The sequence below is a fragment of the Phacochoerus africanus genome, chromosome 6, assembly GCF_016906955.1.
Source record: "Phacochoerus africanus isolate WHEZ1 chromosome 6, ROS_Pafr_v1, whole genome shotgun sequence".
Taxonomy (NCBI): Eukaryota; Metazoa; Chordata; class Mammalia; order Artiodactyla; family Suidae; genus Phacochoerus; species Phacochoerus africanus.
In genome coordinates, this window is record NC_062549.1 from 382,010 (window position 1) to 394,841 (window position 12,832).

The window sequence follows — 12,832 nt, forward strand, 5'->3', positions numbered from 1 at the left end:
GCCGCGGGCTGAGGGGCGGTGCCAGGAATCTGGGGAGGCGCCCTCCATCTCGCCCCACCCCGCCCCGCCCCGCCCCGCCCCGCGCCCCGCTTCCGGGCCAGGCGCCAGCACGACTACAGCTCCCAGGATGCCTCGGACGACTGGACTACACTTCCCAGGATGCTCCGCGGGCCGCAGGCCCGAGTGGGCCTGCGCGCGGGGCCCCAGTGGGCGGGACCGCCGCCAAGGCGCGAGAACGCGGGAAGTCTGGAGCCCCGGGCGCGGCTGCCGGAATATGAGTCTAGACCGCGAGCTTCGCCGTGAGTTCCCTGCCGAGCGCCCGAGCGCAGGGGCCGGGAGTGGGCCTGGCTCTCCCGGGCAGGGGGGCTCCGCATCCAGGCCTCGTCCCTCTTTTTGCAGAGCTGAGCAAGGCCAAGGCTAAGGCGCAGAGGAGCGGGCAGCTGCGGGAGGAGGCTAATCTCTGTCACCAGCTAGGGGAGCTCTTGGCCAGCCATGGTGCGTGGGGTGGAGTCCGGGACTGAGAGGGGGGCGTCGGGAGGACCGGGGGGCCAGGGGCCGGAGGTGGGGAGGCGGCAGGGCGGGGGCCTGCTCAGTGTGCCGCCCAGGGCCGGTCGCTGCCCCACTGGCCCTCGCGGCCCGTGGCCCCCTGTCCGGCCAGACTGGAACGTGCCCCGCCCGCCCAGGCCGATACGCCGAAGCCCTGCGAGAGCACCAGCAAGAGCTGCAGCTCCTGGAGACCGCCGGCGACCCCCTGGGCTGTGCGGTGGCCCACCGCAAGATTGGGGAGCGGCTGGCGGAGATGGAGAACTTCACCGAGGCCCTGCAGGTGAGTGGAGGCCGCGTCTCCTGGGCCCGCGTTGCCCGAGGGTCCGTTTCTGAGGAGGGAGTACAGCCTCCACCGTCCAGGCCCCTGGGGAGAGGGGGACACGCTGCCATTGGGCATCACCTTCAGAGAACCCTGTGCCAGGCGACGGCAGCCTGGTCTTTGGATGGGTACACCACAGCCGGGCCGCAGAAAGCCGTCGTGAACATATTTCTGGAGCTGAGTTTGTGGGCTGGCTGGAATCCTGACTCTTTCTACACAGAGCTGCCTCGTCCCTGGCTTCTGGGGCTGCAGCAGCCCCGCTAACTCCCACTCATCTCCCCGGTGATGACTCTGGCTGGTTGGAGTGGGGTGCCACCGTCCCCACAGGCAGCCCTTGGCAAAGAGATAACGGGTGTGTCTGGCATGCTCTGTGGGGGCTTGGGGAGTGGAGAGCTCTTCTAGGCGTCCCCCTGGAGTTGGGGAAGGCGTGGGTTGCTTGAGGTGGGGCTTGGCTCACAGGGGTCATTCTGTGCCCCAGCACCAGAACCACTACCTGGACCTGGCACGTTCCCTGTCCAACCACACTGAACAGCAGAGGGCCTGGGCCACCATTGGCCGCACTCACTTGGACATCTATGACCACCAGCAGACAGAGGACGCCTTGCTGCAGGCGCAGGCGGCCTTCGAGAAAAGCTTGGCTATCGTGGATGAGAAGCTTCAGGGTGACTGCCCTTGGGACCTGGCTCTCCCCACCTTCTACCTCCCGAACTCCACGAGGAGAGGAGGCTTCAGCCCCAGCGCCTGCCTGCCCTGTGTGGCAGGACCCCCCTGAGGGGACGCCTGGCCTGTGCTCCTCCCCGCCTGGGGTCGGGCTGCCTCTGCTCTTTGTCCCTCCACACTCTCTGCAGCAGAGCCCCTGGTGCCTACGAGAGGCTGGATAGGGCCTAAGGCTGGCGAGCCCCAGCGGGCCGAGGCGCTGAGTGTCTGGAGGCATGTCTTCCAGGGACACTGGCCAAGCGGGAGCTGAGTGAGATGAGAACCCGACTCTACCTCAACCTGGGCCTCACCTTCGAGAGCCTGCGGCAGGCCGCCCTGTGCAGCGCCTACTTGAAGAAGAGCATCTTTCTTGCTGAGTAAGGCCTCACTTGACCCCTAGAGGGAGCCAAGCACCCCGTTCCTGGAGGAAGCAGCTGCTGCCAGGCTGCTCCCAGACCCTGCCACGAGGGGTTAGGGGCGAGGGGCTGGGCTGACCTCACACCTCTGCCCCTGGCAGTTTCCTCTTAGCATAGAAGCCTGGCACGTCTGTGCCTCAGGCTGGGGCCAGAGCAGGCTCCGCTTCGTGGGGGCTGGGATCCCAAATGGCATCAGAGGTTGCACATCGGCACTTCCGGTGCCCGCCCTGCTATCCCAAAGCCAAGTGCCTCAGCACGAGGGCCTGTCCCCACCCACAGGCAGAACCACCTCTACGAGGACCTCTTTCGCGCCCGCTACAACCTGGGAGCCATCCACTGGCGTCAGGGGCAGCACTCCGACGCCATGCGCTGCCTGGAGGGGGCCCGGGAGTGCGCGCGCCTCCTGAAGCAGGGCTTCATGGAGAGCGAGTGCTGCGTGCTCATCTCGCAGGTGCCGGTGGTTCCCGGCAGCTCCGGGCCCAGCTCCCGGGGCGGGGGGCGGGGGGGCCGGCCGGCCTTGGGAAGCCTTCAAGCTGCCCTCCCCCCCCCCCCAGGTCCTCCAAGACCTTGGGGATTTTTTGGCTGCCAAGAGAGCCTTGAAGAAGGCCTATAGGCTTGGCTCCCAGAAGCCTTTGCAGAAGGCAGTGATCTGCCGAACCCTCAAGTATGGTGAGCCTAAAGGGGACCCTGGGGGCTGAACCCCTCAAAGGGGGTAGGAAGTTCCCCTCTTCCTTCAGCAGAGGAGGCCTGGGCATGTGTCTTTTGGGAGGTGACAACAGCCATATGGGGCCCCCCAACCTCCTGTTGGGAGGAGCTTCTCAGGGTGTCGGGGTGGGGGCGATGAGGTGGGAGTGCGGGCAGTCCGTGTGGCCTCAGGGCCTGGTAGGGGGCAGTCAGCGGGGTCCCCGTGCTGCCAGTCCCTCTCTGCCCTAAGCGGTCCTTAATCAGCCTTCCCAGTCCTTGTGGTGACCTCTCGAGGCAGCTCCGCCCCCCAGTCCAGCCTCCTTGCCAACCCACACGCCAGCGCAGGCTGGGGCTCGTGGGTGGCAGGGCCGGGTCAGGCCCCCTGCCACCCAGCACGAGGCTCTTTCCGGCAGTGCTGGCGGTGGTCCAGCTGCAGCAGCAGCTGGAGGAGTGTGAGGGTCGTGACCCGCAAAGCGCCATGAGCATCTGTGAGCAGCTGGGGGACCTGTTCTCCAAGGCAGGCGACTTCCCCAAGGCCGCCGAGGCCTACCAGAAGCAGGTGCGCCCCCTGGCTTGTGATGGGAGGCCAGGGCGGGGGCGCTGTGGGCTGTGCATGTGAAGTAGGCCTGGCCTTTCTGTCGCTGCCTCCCCAGCTGCAGTTGGCAGAACTGCTGAGAAGGCCGGGGCCTGAGCTGGCTGTCATCCACGTGTCCCTGGCTGCCACCATGGCGGACATGAAGGACCCCCGCCAGGCTGTGCACCACTACCAGGAGGAGCTGAGGCTGCGTGACGGCAATGCTCTGGAGGTGAGAGGCGCGGGTGCCCAGCCGGGCCCAGGGCTCTGTCCCCGGGACGGGCACCTCAAGGGCTAGCACACATGGGCACTTCCCTCCCGGGGCCGTCGGCCTCCTGTCTCACGTGGGCAGCAGCGGGGAGCTGGGGCCAGCCGATGACTGGGCAGCAACCTCCGAATGCATCCTTCCTCCCCCAGGAGGCCAAGACCTGGTTGAACATCGCGCTGTCCCGTGAGGAGGCTGGTGATGCCTACGAGCTGCTGGCGCCATGCTTCCAGAAGGCTCTCCGTTGTGCCCAGCAGGCTCAGCAGCCCCGGCTGCAGGTGTGGGGACCCCCCCCCCCGCTTAGAGGCCCCATGCTCAGCTTCCCCCCAGCCCACCTGCCCCGTCCCGTCTCTCCCGTGGCCCCGAGCTCTGTGTCCCCTGCTCCACAGAGGCAAGTCCTGCGGCACCTCCACACAGTGCAGCTGAGGCTGCAGCCCCAGGCGGCCCCTGACACTGAGGCCAGGCTGCAGGGGCTGAGTGTGGCCGAGGACAAAGAGAATGAGAGGGACGATGAGGACGAGGGGGACGACGAGGACGAGGGGGACGACGAGGACGAGGGGGACGAAAACATCCCGGAGGCCGTGGAGGTGGTGCTCTCAGAGAGCGGTGAGGCTCGGAGCTGCCTTGGCCACCGTGCTGGCCGCCCTGGTGTCCCCTCTGGGACACCACCGTGAGCTGGGTCCCGGGCTGGGCTGGGCTGGGGAGGGTGGGGCCTGCCTGCGGGCTTGTGGCTGGAGGGAGCGGTCGGGCCCAGGAAGGGTGAGCGCTGCCAGTGAGACGGATGGAGGAGGGCGTCTGCCAGGGGAGGTGGCTCAGGGTCTGGCCTGGGGAGGACCCCACATGGGCACCGCGGGGGCGGGAGGGAGAGGAGGGGGCCGCAGGAGCCGCCGCACAGCAGCCTCACGCTTCCTGATGCCCTCGAGAGGCAGGTGGGTGTCCACGGAGGTCAGCGGGGCCAGTCTTAGGCAACGCAGACGTGAGGGGTAGGCTGGGCAGGTGGGGCCAGATGGGCAGGTTCAGGGGTCAGCTGGCCTCTGGCTGCCTGGCAGGAACCTATCCCTGAGGCCTGGCAGAGGGGCTTTGGTTCTGGCTGTGCCTTGGGGGGTGCCCAGTGGGGTGTCACTTGTGTGTGGCTGTGAGGAGGGACCGCAGAAGGGCGGGCAGAGGACCAAAGCAGGTGCTGCAGGCGACGCTGTCCAGTGGACAGTCATAGTAAGAGGAGCCCACGGAGGAGGCGGCGCCAGGAAGGGCCAGAGGCCTCGGAGAGAGGCGGCGGCAGGAGCAGGGCTGAGGAGTGGGTCGGGCCGAGAGCGGGGGCCGGGCACGGCCATAGGAGAGCGCGGGCGGCGGGGAAGGCCGGGAGCAGGCCCGGAGGAGGGTGCGTGGGCCTAAGGGACCAGCGATTGTTGGGGGGCCTGACCTGGCCCGACACCCATGCTTCCCAGGAAAGAGACAGCAGAGGCCTGGGATCGGGGAGGCTGAGCCCCAGAGCAGGATCTGGGAGCAGGCTAGAGGCCAGCCCATGCTGGCCAGAAAGGTCAGGACTGTGTCCTCTGCAGCCGGGCTGGGCGCGCGGGCTTGGCTCACCTGGGTGCTGGGCTTGGCTCTGTTCTAGAGAGTGAGGCTGACAGCCAGTCGCAGCAGCTGGAAGAGGACGAGGAGCTGCGGGGCTGCCTGGGCCGGCGGGTGAGCGGGGGCCAGGGGGCGGGGGGGCTGCCCTCTGTGCTCGCCGGTGTGGCCCTTACGCCTCCACCCCCATCCTGGGGTGACTGTGCCCACAGTGGAACCGGCGCAACGACGTGGGGGAGACCCTCCTGCACCGAGCCTGCATTGAGGGCCGGCTGGGCCGCGTCCAGGACCTCGTGAGGCAGGTGGGCCTGCCCACCCCCCGTGCCAGCTGCCCTGCAGGCCGGGTGGTGGCTCTCTGACGCGTGTTGGCAGCTGGCCCTCCCCAGGACTCTGCCTCGTGGTCGGTGCCTGTCCGCCTCGCTCTGATGGGACCTGGGCTGGCGCCGGGCTGAGGGACCGACCTGTGGGGCCCTCAGCACCAGCCTCTTCCCTGTTCTTGGTCACAGGGCCACCCCCTGAACCCTCGGGACTACTGTGGTTGGACACCTCTGCACGAGGCCTGCAACTACGGGCACCTGGGTGAGCCCGGGACCGGGGGTGCTGGCGTGTGGCGGGCAGGTCCCGGGACGATCTGGGAGCTGGCTCATGTCCCCCGGTCCACAGACATTGTCCGCTTCCTGCTGGACCATGGGGCTGCAGTGGACGACCCGGGAGGCCAGGGCTGCGAGGGCATCACTCCCCTGCACGATGCCCTCACCTGTGGCCACTTCGAGGTGGCCGAGCTGCTCATTGAGCGGGGAGCCTCGGTCACCCTCCGAACGAGGCAGGTGAGTGTGGACGCCGGCCAGGTGGGCCTGGGCCGCGGCCGGTGGCACCGTCCCGGCCAGCCCTGTTCAGCTGGGTGCCCCACAGGGCCACAGCCCGCTGGAGACGCTGCGGCAGTGGGAGAGGCTGTACCGCAAGGATCTGGACCTCGAGACGCGGGAGAAGGTGGCTGCCATGGAGAGGCTGCTCCAGGCGGCCTCCTCCGGCCAAGGCAAGCGGGGACCTCCTCTGTCCCTAGCGCCCCCTAGGCCCTGGGTGGTGGGGATGGGGCCAGGCCCTGCCTCACAGCGGGTTCTCTCTCTCCGTAGCTCCCCACGGCTCCCCGGCTCCCCAGACCCTCCCAAGTAACAGTCCTTTTGATCCTGAAACCTCTCCTCCGTCAAGCCGGGAACCCCCAGAAGCCTGTCAGGCCAGTGCCACGGTCTCACAGGGGCTGGCGGTGCCAGCTGTGGCCAGGCCTCGGAGGAGCAGGCACAAGTTGGCCAGCAGTAGCAGCTCGGAGGGCGAGGATGGCACAGGCCCACCCCGGCCCGCCCAGAAGCGGCCCCGGCACTCTGCCCCAGCACAGTCGGTGAAGGCATGGACTCCTGGCCCCGCTGATGACAGAGAGACAGCCACAGCGGGTGCTGGCTGGGCTGCCCACCGGGCAGCTGTGCAGGGCGGTGGCAGTGCCCAGAGCTGCGGCCTGGGTCTCAGCCCCCCTCGGGGCCCTAGCGCGGCCCCTACCCTCCAGTCGGCCCTCGTCCCGGAGGAGTGCTTGGCTGGGGACTGGCTGGAGGACGACTTGCCACTGACCCTCAGCCGCCGGGGCAGCCGCCCGCCTCACCCCCAGAGCAGTGAGGGCAGCAGCCGACTCAGGGCCTCAGGCTCAGGCGGCAGCTCAAGTCCTAGCGGGCCCCAGGCCCGGGCCAGGCAGAGCCGGCTGCCTCATCTCAAGGGCTGGAGCACACCGGCCACGGCAGAAGGAGACCGCAGCTCAGCCACAGAGCCCCCACGGAGCCAGGAGGCCCCCGGGGCCGGCCAGGCCTCGGTGAGCTCGCAGGCCTGCAGCAGAGCCGGCTCCCTGGCTCGGGGTCGGTGGGGACGGGGGCTCTGTCTTCTCTGCCTCAGCCCGTTCCTCCCCGCCCCCGCCCCCAGGGTCAGGGCCTGCCTCCCATCCGAGTTCGAGTTCGAGTTCAGGACAGTCTCTTCCTCGTCCCTGTCCCTCTCAGGTGAGGCCGCCTTCTCCCAGCCCCGGCTCCCTCTGCGCCTCTGCGGGCTCCTTGCCGGCGGTGGCAGAAGGCGGCAGGGGGGACTCTCACTGTTGCGGGTCCGGTGGTGATGAGAGCTCACCTGATTTGCCGTCCCGTCGCTGGCGGGCCTGTAGCCAGGGCGAGGCCGCAGGCCAAGGTCAGGGGCCTGCGCCAGCATGAGCAGAGTCCTGGCGTGGGCAGGTCAGGCCCTGCAGCCCCTACAAAGGGCCCAGAGGAGCCAGAGGTGTGCAGGGGCACTGGCCTGTCCCCAGCAGGGGCGGGGAGAGAGGCGGGAGCCAGGCCAGGGAGCTGTAGACGCAGGAACAGGGGCGGCAGGACTCCAGGGGCCTCTCCTCTGGGGGTAAAGGTCCCGGCCGGTCCAGGACTCAGCCCCGCCCCTGTCCCCACAGCCAGGAGGCCCACTCTGTGGCCTGGCTGGCTGAACAGGCTGCCCAGCGTTACTACCAGGCTTGTGGTCTGTTGCCCCGGCTGAGCCTGCACAAAGAGGGGGCCCTGCTGGCGCCACAGGACCCCATCCCGGCTGTGCTGCAGAGCAATGAGGAGGTGAGTGGCCGGGGCCAGGGTCCGGAGTGCAGGGCATTGGCCAGCACTGGGCGCCCCCGGAGCTGTATCCCACGGGTGCTTTGCAGGTGTCGGCTGAGGTGACCTCCTGGGATCTGCCCCCACTGACGGACCGCTACCGGAGGGCCTGCCAGAGCCTGGAGCAAGGTAAGGGCCCAGGAGGCCCTGCGGCGGCCTTGGTGGAAGGGTTTCACCTGCTGCGCCTGTCTCAGGTCTGCCGGCCTCGCATCCCGGGACGCTGGGTATTCCCCAAGGTCCCCCCGACACGCCCGTCCTCGGGTTTTCCTCCCCTGCCTGGCGGACTCTCGTGTGGGCCGTGGGAGGGGACACCCGTCCCCAGCCGGCTGCACCGTGGCTTGCGTGGCACTGGGTCCACAGGCTTGCGGGAGTGGGCTCTGCAGCACCTTTGGTGGCTGCTCCAGGGCTTGTGAGTGAGGGGGCCACCCGGTTTGCCTCCCATGATGCCTCTGGTCCCGGTGACACCGCGTCCCTCTGCAGGGGAGCATCAGCAGGTGCTACAGGTCACGGAGCACCAGGGCTCCGGCCCTTCTTTCAGCGCCTGCTCCCTGGCCCTGCGCCAGGCCCAGCTCACCCCGCTGCTGCGGGCCCTGAAGCTGCACTCGGCTCTCCGGGAACTGCGCCTGGCAGGGAACCGGCTGGGGGACGGGTGTGTGGCTGAGCTGCTGGCTGCCCTGGACACTCTGCCCGGCCTGACCCTCCTTGACCTCTCCTCCAACCACCTGGGCCCTGAAGGCCTGCGCCAGCTTGCTGCGGGCCTCCCCGGGCAGGCTGCCTTGCAGGTAGGCGCACGGGGAGCCGTGGGCTGGTTCCAGGGGAGCAGCCAAACTTGCAGGTTCAGCCCACCGTTGGGTGGGACGAGCACTGGCTGGTGCCAGCTCTGGGGTGGCCAGGAGACCAGACTCTGGGGGACCCATGTCTTCCACAGAACTTGGAGGAGCTGGACTTAAGCATGAACCCCCTGGGGGATGGCTGTGGCCTGGCCCTGGCCTCCGTCCTGCAGGCCTGCCCCTTGCTCAGCGCCCTGCACCTCCAGGCCTGTGGCTTTGGCCCCAGCTTCTTCCTGAACCACCAAGCGGCCCTGGGCAGTGCCTTCCAAGGTGAGCTGCCAGGCCTGGCCACCCCTGGGCCCCAGGGTTCCGGTCACCATCAGAGAGCACATGTGGGGCTCCTGGGGTGCTAGCCCAGCCTTCGGGAGCATGTTGGTGGCCGTGCAGTGCCGCACCTGTCTGGGCTCAGAGGGATTCTGGCGCTTGCCTGGCCTGGGCCGCCCCCGGGGACCCACCTCCACACCCAGCCACACTGCGGGCCAAAGCCCTGGTCCCACTGTGCTCACTAGCTCTGAGTGTCCCGTCTGCCTGCGGCGGTCCCAGCGCAAGCCCTCTGGGGCCGTGAGACCCAGTACTCCGAGGCTGGAAAGGAGTCCTCTCGGGGTTTCCCCCGAGGCATGAGCTCAGACGCGGGGCTCAGAGCTGTGAGGGCAGCAGCGGGGACAGGGGGCTGGGCTATGGCAGCAGGCGGCGCGTTCCTCGGCCCCACCCCACCGTGGACATCCCAGTCCAGGTCTGTCTCAGGTGGCCAGGGCCGTCCTGTCACGAGTGGGGGCAGGTAGAGAAGGACCCAGAAACGGGGGGGGGGGGGGGGAGCTGAGCTCCGTGCGGGTCCTGCTTCTCTGCAGCCAGCTGCCCTGTGCACCGTCGCAGGCCGCCGGCCCGAGGGTCTGGGCCAGGGCTCTGCAGCGGCACTCAGGGAGCTGGCTGTGTGGGGCTGACAGGCCTTCTGGCCTTCGCTGCAGATGCCAAGTGCCTGCAGACCCTGTCCCTGTCCTACAACTTCCTGGGCACCACCGCCCTGGCCCAGGCCCTGCGCAGCCTGCCCGCCCACACCCTCCTGCGCCTGGAGCTGAGTGCTGTGGCGGCCAGCAAGGGCGACCCAGGCCTCCTGGAGCCCGTGCTCAGATACCTGACCGAGGTACGTGGTCAAGGGGGGACACCAAGCCGGAGGGAGCTTGGGCCACCCGGAGAAGGGGATTGCAAAGAGCAGGGTGGGCACGCTTTGTGTAGACCTGCCTGTCTTGGGCTGCAGCTTCCTGGCCAGCAGGAAGGGCTCCCGGGACCCAGGGTGACCTCCCCTGTGCCTAGGGGCTCTTCCAGGCAGGGCTGGGCCCTGTGATTGTCACATCACAGTGTTACACCCAGGGGAGAGGCATTTCCTGGGAGGGGACACTGCTCCCCTCTGGTGCTTTGGGGGTCAGGCGGTCTTTGGCCAGTTCTCAAGGAGGAGGAAAGGCGTCTGGCCTCTGGCGGGCGGGGCGGGGGCTGTACAGGGAAGAGGGAGGCCGGTGCCCCAGTGGGTCCGCTCCCCTTGGCCTCTGCTATCCAGGAAGGCTGCACCCTGGAGCATCTGAGCCTGTCGGCAAACCACCTGGACGACCAGGCAGTGAGAGAACTGAGCAGGTAACGCTGCCGGCTCGGCCGCCCCGTCCTGCAGGGCCCTGGGCCTGGCTGGCGCTCACGTTCCCCCCCGCCCCCCACTCCCTCTCCTACGTCCTTTCCTGTCACCTTTGTGCAGCCGCCCTCACAAGGGCCCTCTTCTCTTGGCCCTGCAGCCTCAGCTGGCTCAGGCGTGTCAGAGACGCCCATGCCAGGCTGGGGGCAAAGCCCAGTGGCCTGCCCCCACCACCCCCAGAGCTACAGGTTCACTGCGCAGCCTCCCCAGTGATGGAAGCCCCCCTCAATTCTACCCTGTTCTCAGGTGTCTCCCTCTGTGCCCCTCGCTGGTCTCACTGGATCTGTCTGCCAACCCCAAGGTCAGCCGAGCCGGCCTGGAGGAGCTCCTGTCTGCCCTCCAGGAACGGCCCCAAGGCCTCAGCTTCCTGGGCCTGTCAGGTGAGCCAGGCCTGATACAGGGGGGCTGGTGACACAGCTCCTTCCTCGGGGACCTGCCTCAGGCCCACGCCTCCTCTGGGGAGGCTGTCACTGCCACCAGTGAGATAGCAAGGGTGGGCGGCCCCCTGAGGCTACCTGGGGGGACAGTGTGCTGAAGCGGGTGTGAGTCTAGCCCCTGACCCTGAGGCAGGGGGAGCCCGGGGCCCTCAGACCTCGGCCAGGGGAGCCCTGCCACAGGGCTCCCTCGTTGCTCTTGTCCGCACGGAGGGTCTCAAGGTTAGAGTGGCAGCAGCTGCCTCCACAGGACGCTCCCACTTCCCACTGGGGCTGCTTGGACCCCACCTGCCCGGCCTGTGGTTCCACAGGTTCTCATTCTGCCCATGCACAGGCTGGGCACCTGCCACAGCTGTCTTGAGGGTGACCTGGGCAGGTGCGTGTGGTAACCTGCCCACCCTGCAGCCTGGCCCATCCTGCTGGGGCCTGGGCAGGGGAGACCAGGCTTTGCCCCCTGGAAAAACAGGCACCGGGAGTGGGCATGCGTACAGGGACCCCCTGCTGCCCAGCCCACCCCAAGGAACCGACAGGCTCCTCCAGGAAGGTGCCCCCAAAGGCCAGCCAGCTGGAGACCTGCACTCCAGGGCTGCTCCCCACACGTCTGGCCTCCTGGCACCTGCCCCCTCTCACTGAGCTCCCTGGGTCCTGAGCCTGCTGGGTCTCTCTGGTCTCCCGAAGATGGAGCTCCGGCAGCTCAGTGTCCTGAGACTCACAGGGCCCCCACTGGGTCTGTTTTATGGACTGTGAGACGCAGGCATCATCTGACACGCAGATGTGATACAGTGTTTAGCCAGTGCCCCTCTGGCTGGACACTGGCTGCGGAAGGAGCCCACAGGGCTAGGCAGCCCCTCTGGGAGAGCACCCTCCTTCCAAGAGAATCATGGGGCCTCTCTTGGGCTTTGCTCACGCAGTCAACCTCGCTGCAGTCCTTGGGGCCTCGGAGAAAGAGGGCCACATTGGTACAGAGCAAAGAACACGGGCTTGGGTGTCCCGTGGGGCCTGCTCCGAACACCCCCAGCTCCCCTGGGGCTCGCCCAGCTCCACCCTTCAGGAAGCGGCTCCTGGAGGCCTATTCCTGCCTCTCCCTGCAGGCTGTGCTGTCCAGGGCCCCCTGGGCCTGGGCCTCTGGGACCAGATGGCGGCGCAGCTGCAGGAGCTGCAGCTGTGCAGCAGACGCCTCTCCGCTGAGGACCGGGATGCCGCGCACCAGCTGCTGCCCAGCCGGCTGGGACCCAAAGCATGCACCCTGGACCAAGGCCCCAAGCTCTTCTTCAGGCGCCTCTGACAGGCCAGCGCCATGCCCCGCCCCACCCCACCCCCAGCTCCTAATAAAGGAATGCAGCTGCCTAGAAGGCTTGTGCCAGGCTGAAGGCAAAGGCAGGGCTTGGAGGGAAGCTCAAGGCTTCTGGAATTGAGGGCATTACAGAACATTTGCCCAGCACACAGCCAAACGCTGAGACACCAAGGTTTGCAGCAGACAAAGGATTATTCACAAGGCAGCCAAGCCAGGAGATGGGAGAACAGGTCTCAGATCTACTTCCCTCAGAGCTAGGTGCTTGGAGGTACTTAGGGGATAAAGAAGCAGAGTGGGAGTTCCCATCGTGGCACAGCGGGAAGGAATCCTAGGAACCATGAGGATGCCAGTTCAACCCCTGGCCTCGCTCAGTGGGTTAAGGATCCAGCATTGCCGTGAGCTGTGGTGTAGGCTGTAGGCCAGCAGCTATAGCTCGGTATAGACACCTAGCCTGGGAACCTCCATGTGCCACGGGTATTGCCCTAAAAAGCAAAAAAAAAAACAGCAGCAGTGTGGTCTGGAGTTACCATGGTGGTTCAACAGTAGTGAACCCAACCAGCATCCATGAGGACTTGGGTTCAATTCCTGGCATCATTCAGTGGGTTAAGGAGCTGGCATTGCTGTGAGCTGTGGTGTAGGTCGCAGAAGTGGCTCAGATCTCACACTGCTGTACCTGTGGCTGTGGTGTAGGCCAGCAGCCATAGCTCCTATCTCAACCTCTGGCCTGGGAACCTCCATATGCCCGGGTGTGACCCTAAGAAGAAAAAAACGGCTCACCCAAATGTGAGGGTGGCATTCTGGGCCTTCTGACCAAAGGTCATTTATCAGACACCTGTGCGCGCCCAGTTTTAGGGTCAGTGGTCCCAACCG

The 12,832-nt window shown here is 67.4% G+C and overlaps 1 protein-coding gene across 2 annotated transcripts; it reads left to right on the forward strand.

Annotated features, from left to right (window-relative positions):
• Positions 1 to 189: 189 nt before the first annotated feature.
• TONSL (tonsoku like, DNA repair protein) lies at positions 190 to 12,020 on the forward strand. Of its 2 annotated transcripts, none has more exons than XM_047785499.1 (26): positions 190 to 299; positions 400 to 495; positions 684 to 826; positions 1,344 to 1,527; positions 1,809 to 1,938; positions 2,257 to 2,428; positions 2,532 to 2,646; positions 3,075 to 3,220; positions 3,315 to 3,467; positions 3,653 to 3,778; positions 3,890 to 4,106; positions 5,116 to 5,186; positions 5,282 to 5,371; positions 5,576 to 5,648; positions 5,733 to 5,896; positions 5,982 to 6,105; positions 6,203 to 6,948; positions 7,005 to 7,105; positions 7,537 to 7,690; positions 7,777 to 7,855; positions 8,207 to 8,508; positions 8,655 to 8,826; positions 9,522 to 9,697; positions 10,109 to 10,182; positions 10,481 to 10,614; positions 11,760 to 12,020. In XM_047785499.1, the coding sequence occupies exons 1-26, from the start codon at positions 275 to 277 to the stop codon at positions 11,951 to 11,953; spliced, it is 4,161 nt and encodes a 1,386-aa protein (XP_047641455.1). In that variant the 5' UTR covers positions 190 to 274; the 3' UTR covers positions 11,954 to 12,020. The 2 variants fall into 2 exon arrangements, with proteins under 2 accessions (XP_047641455.1, XP_047641454.1); XM_047785498.1 differs by having other exon boundaries at positions 6,203 to 6,924; positions 7,032 to 7,105.
• The last annotated feature ends 812 nt before the right edge of the window (positions 12,021 to 12,832 follow it).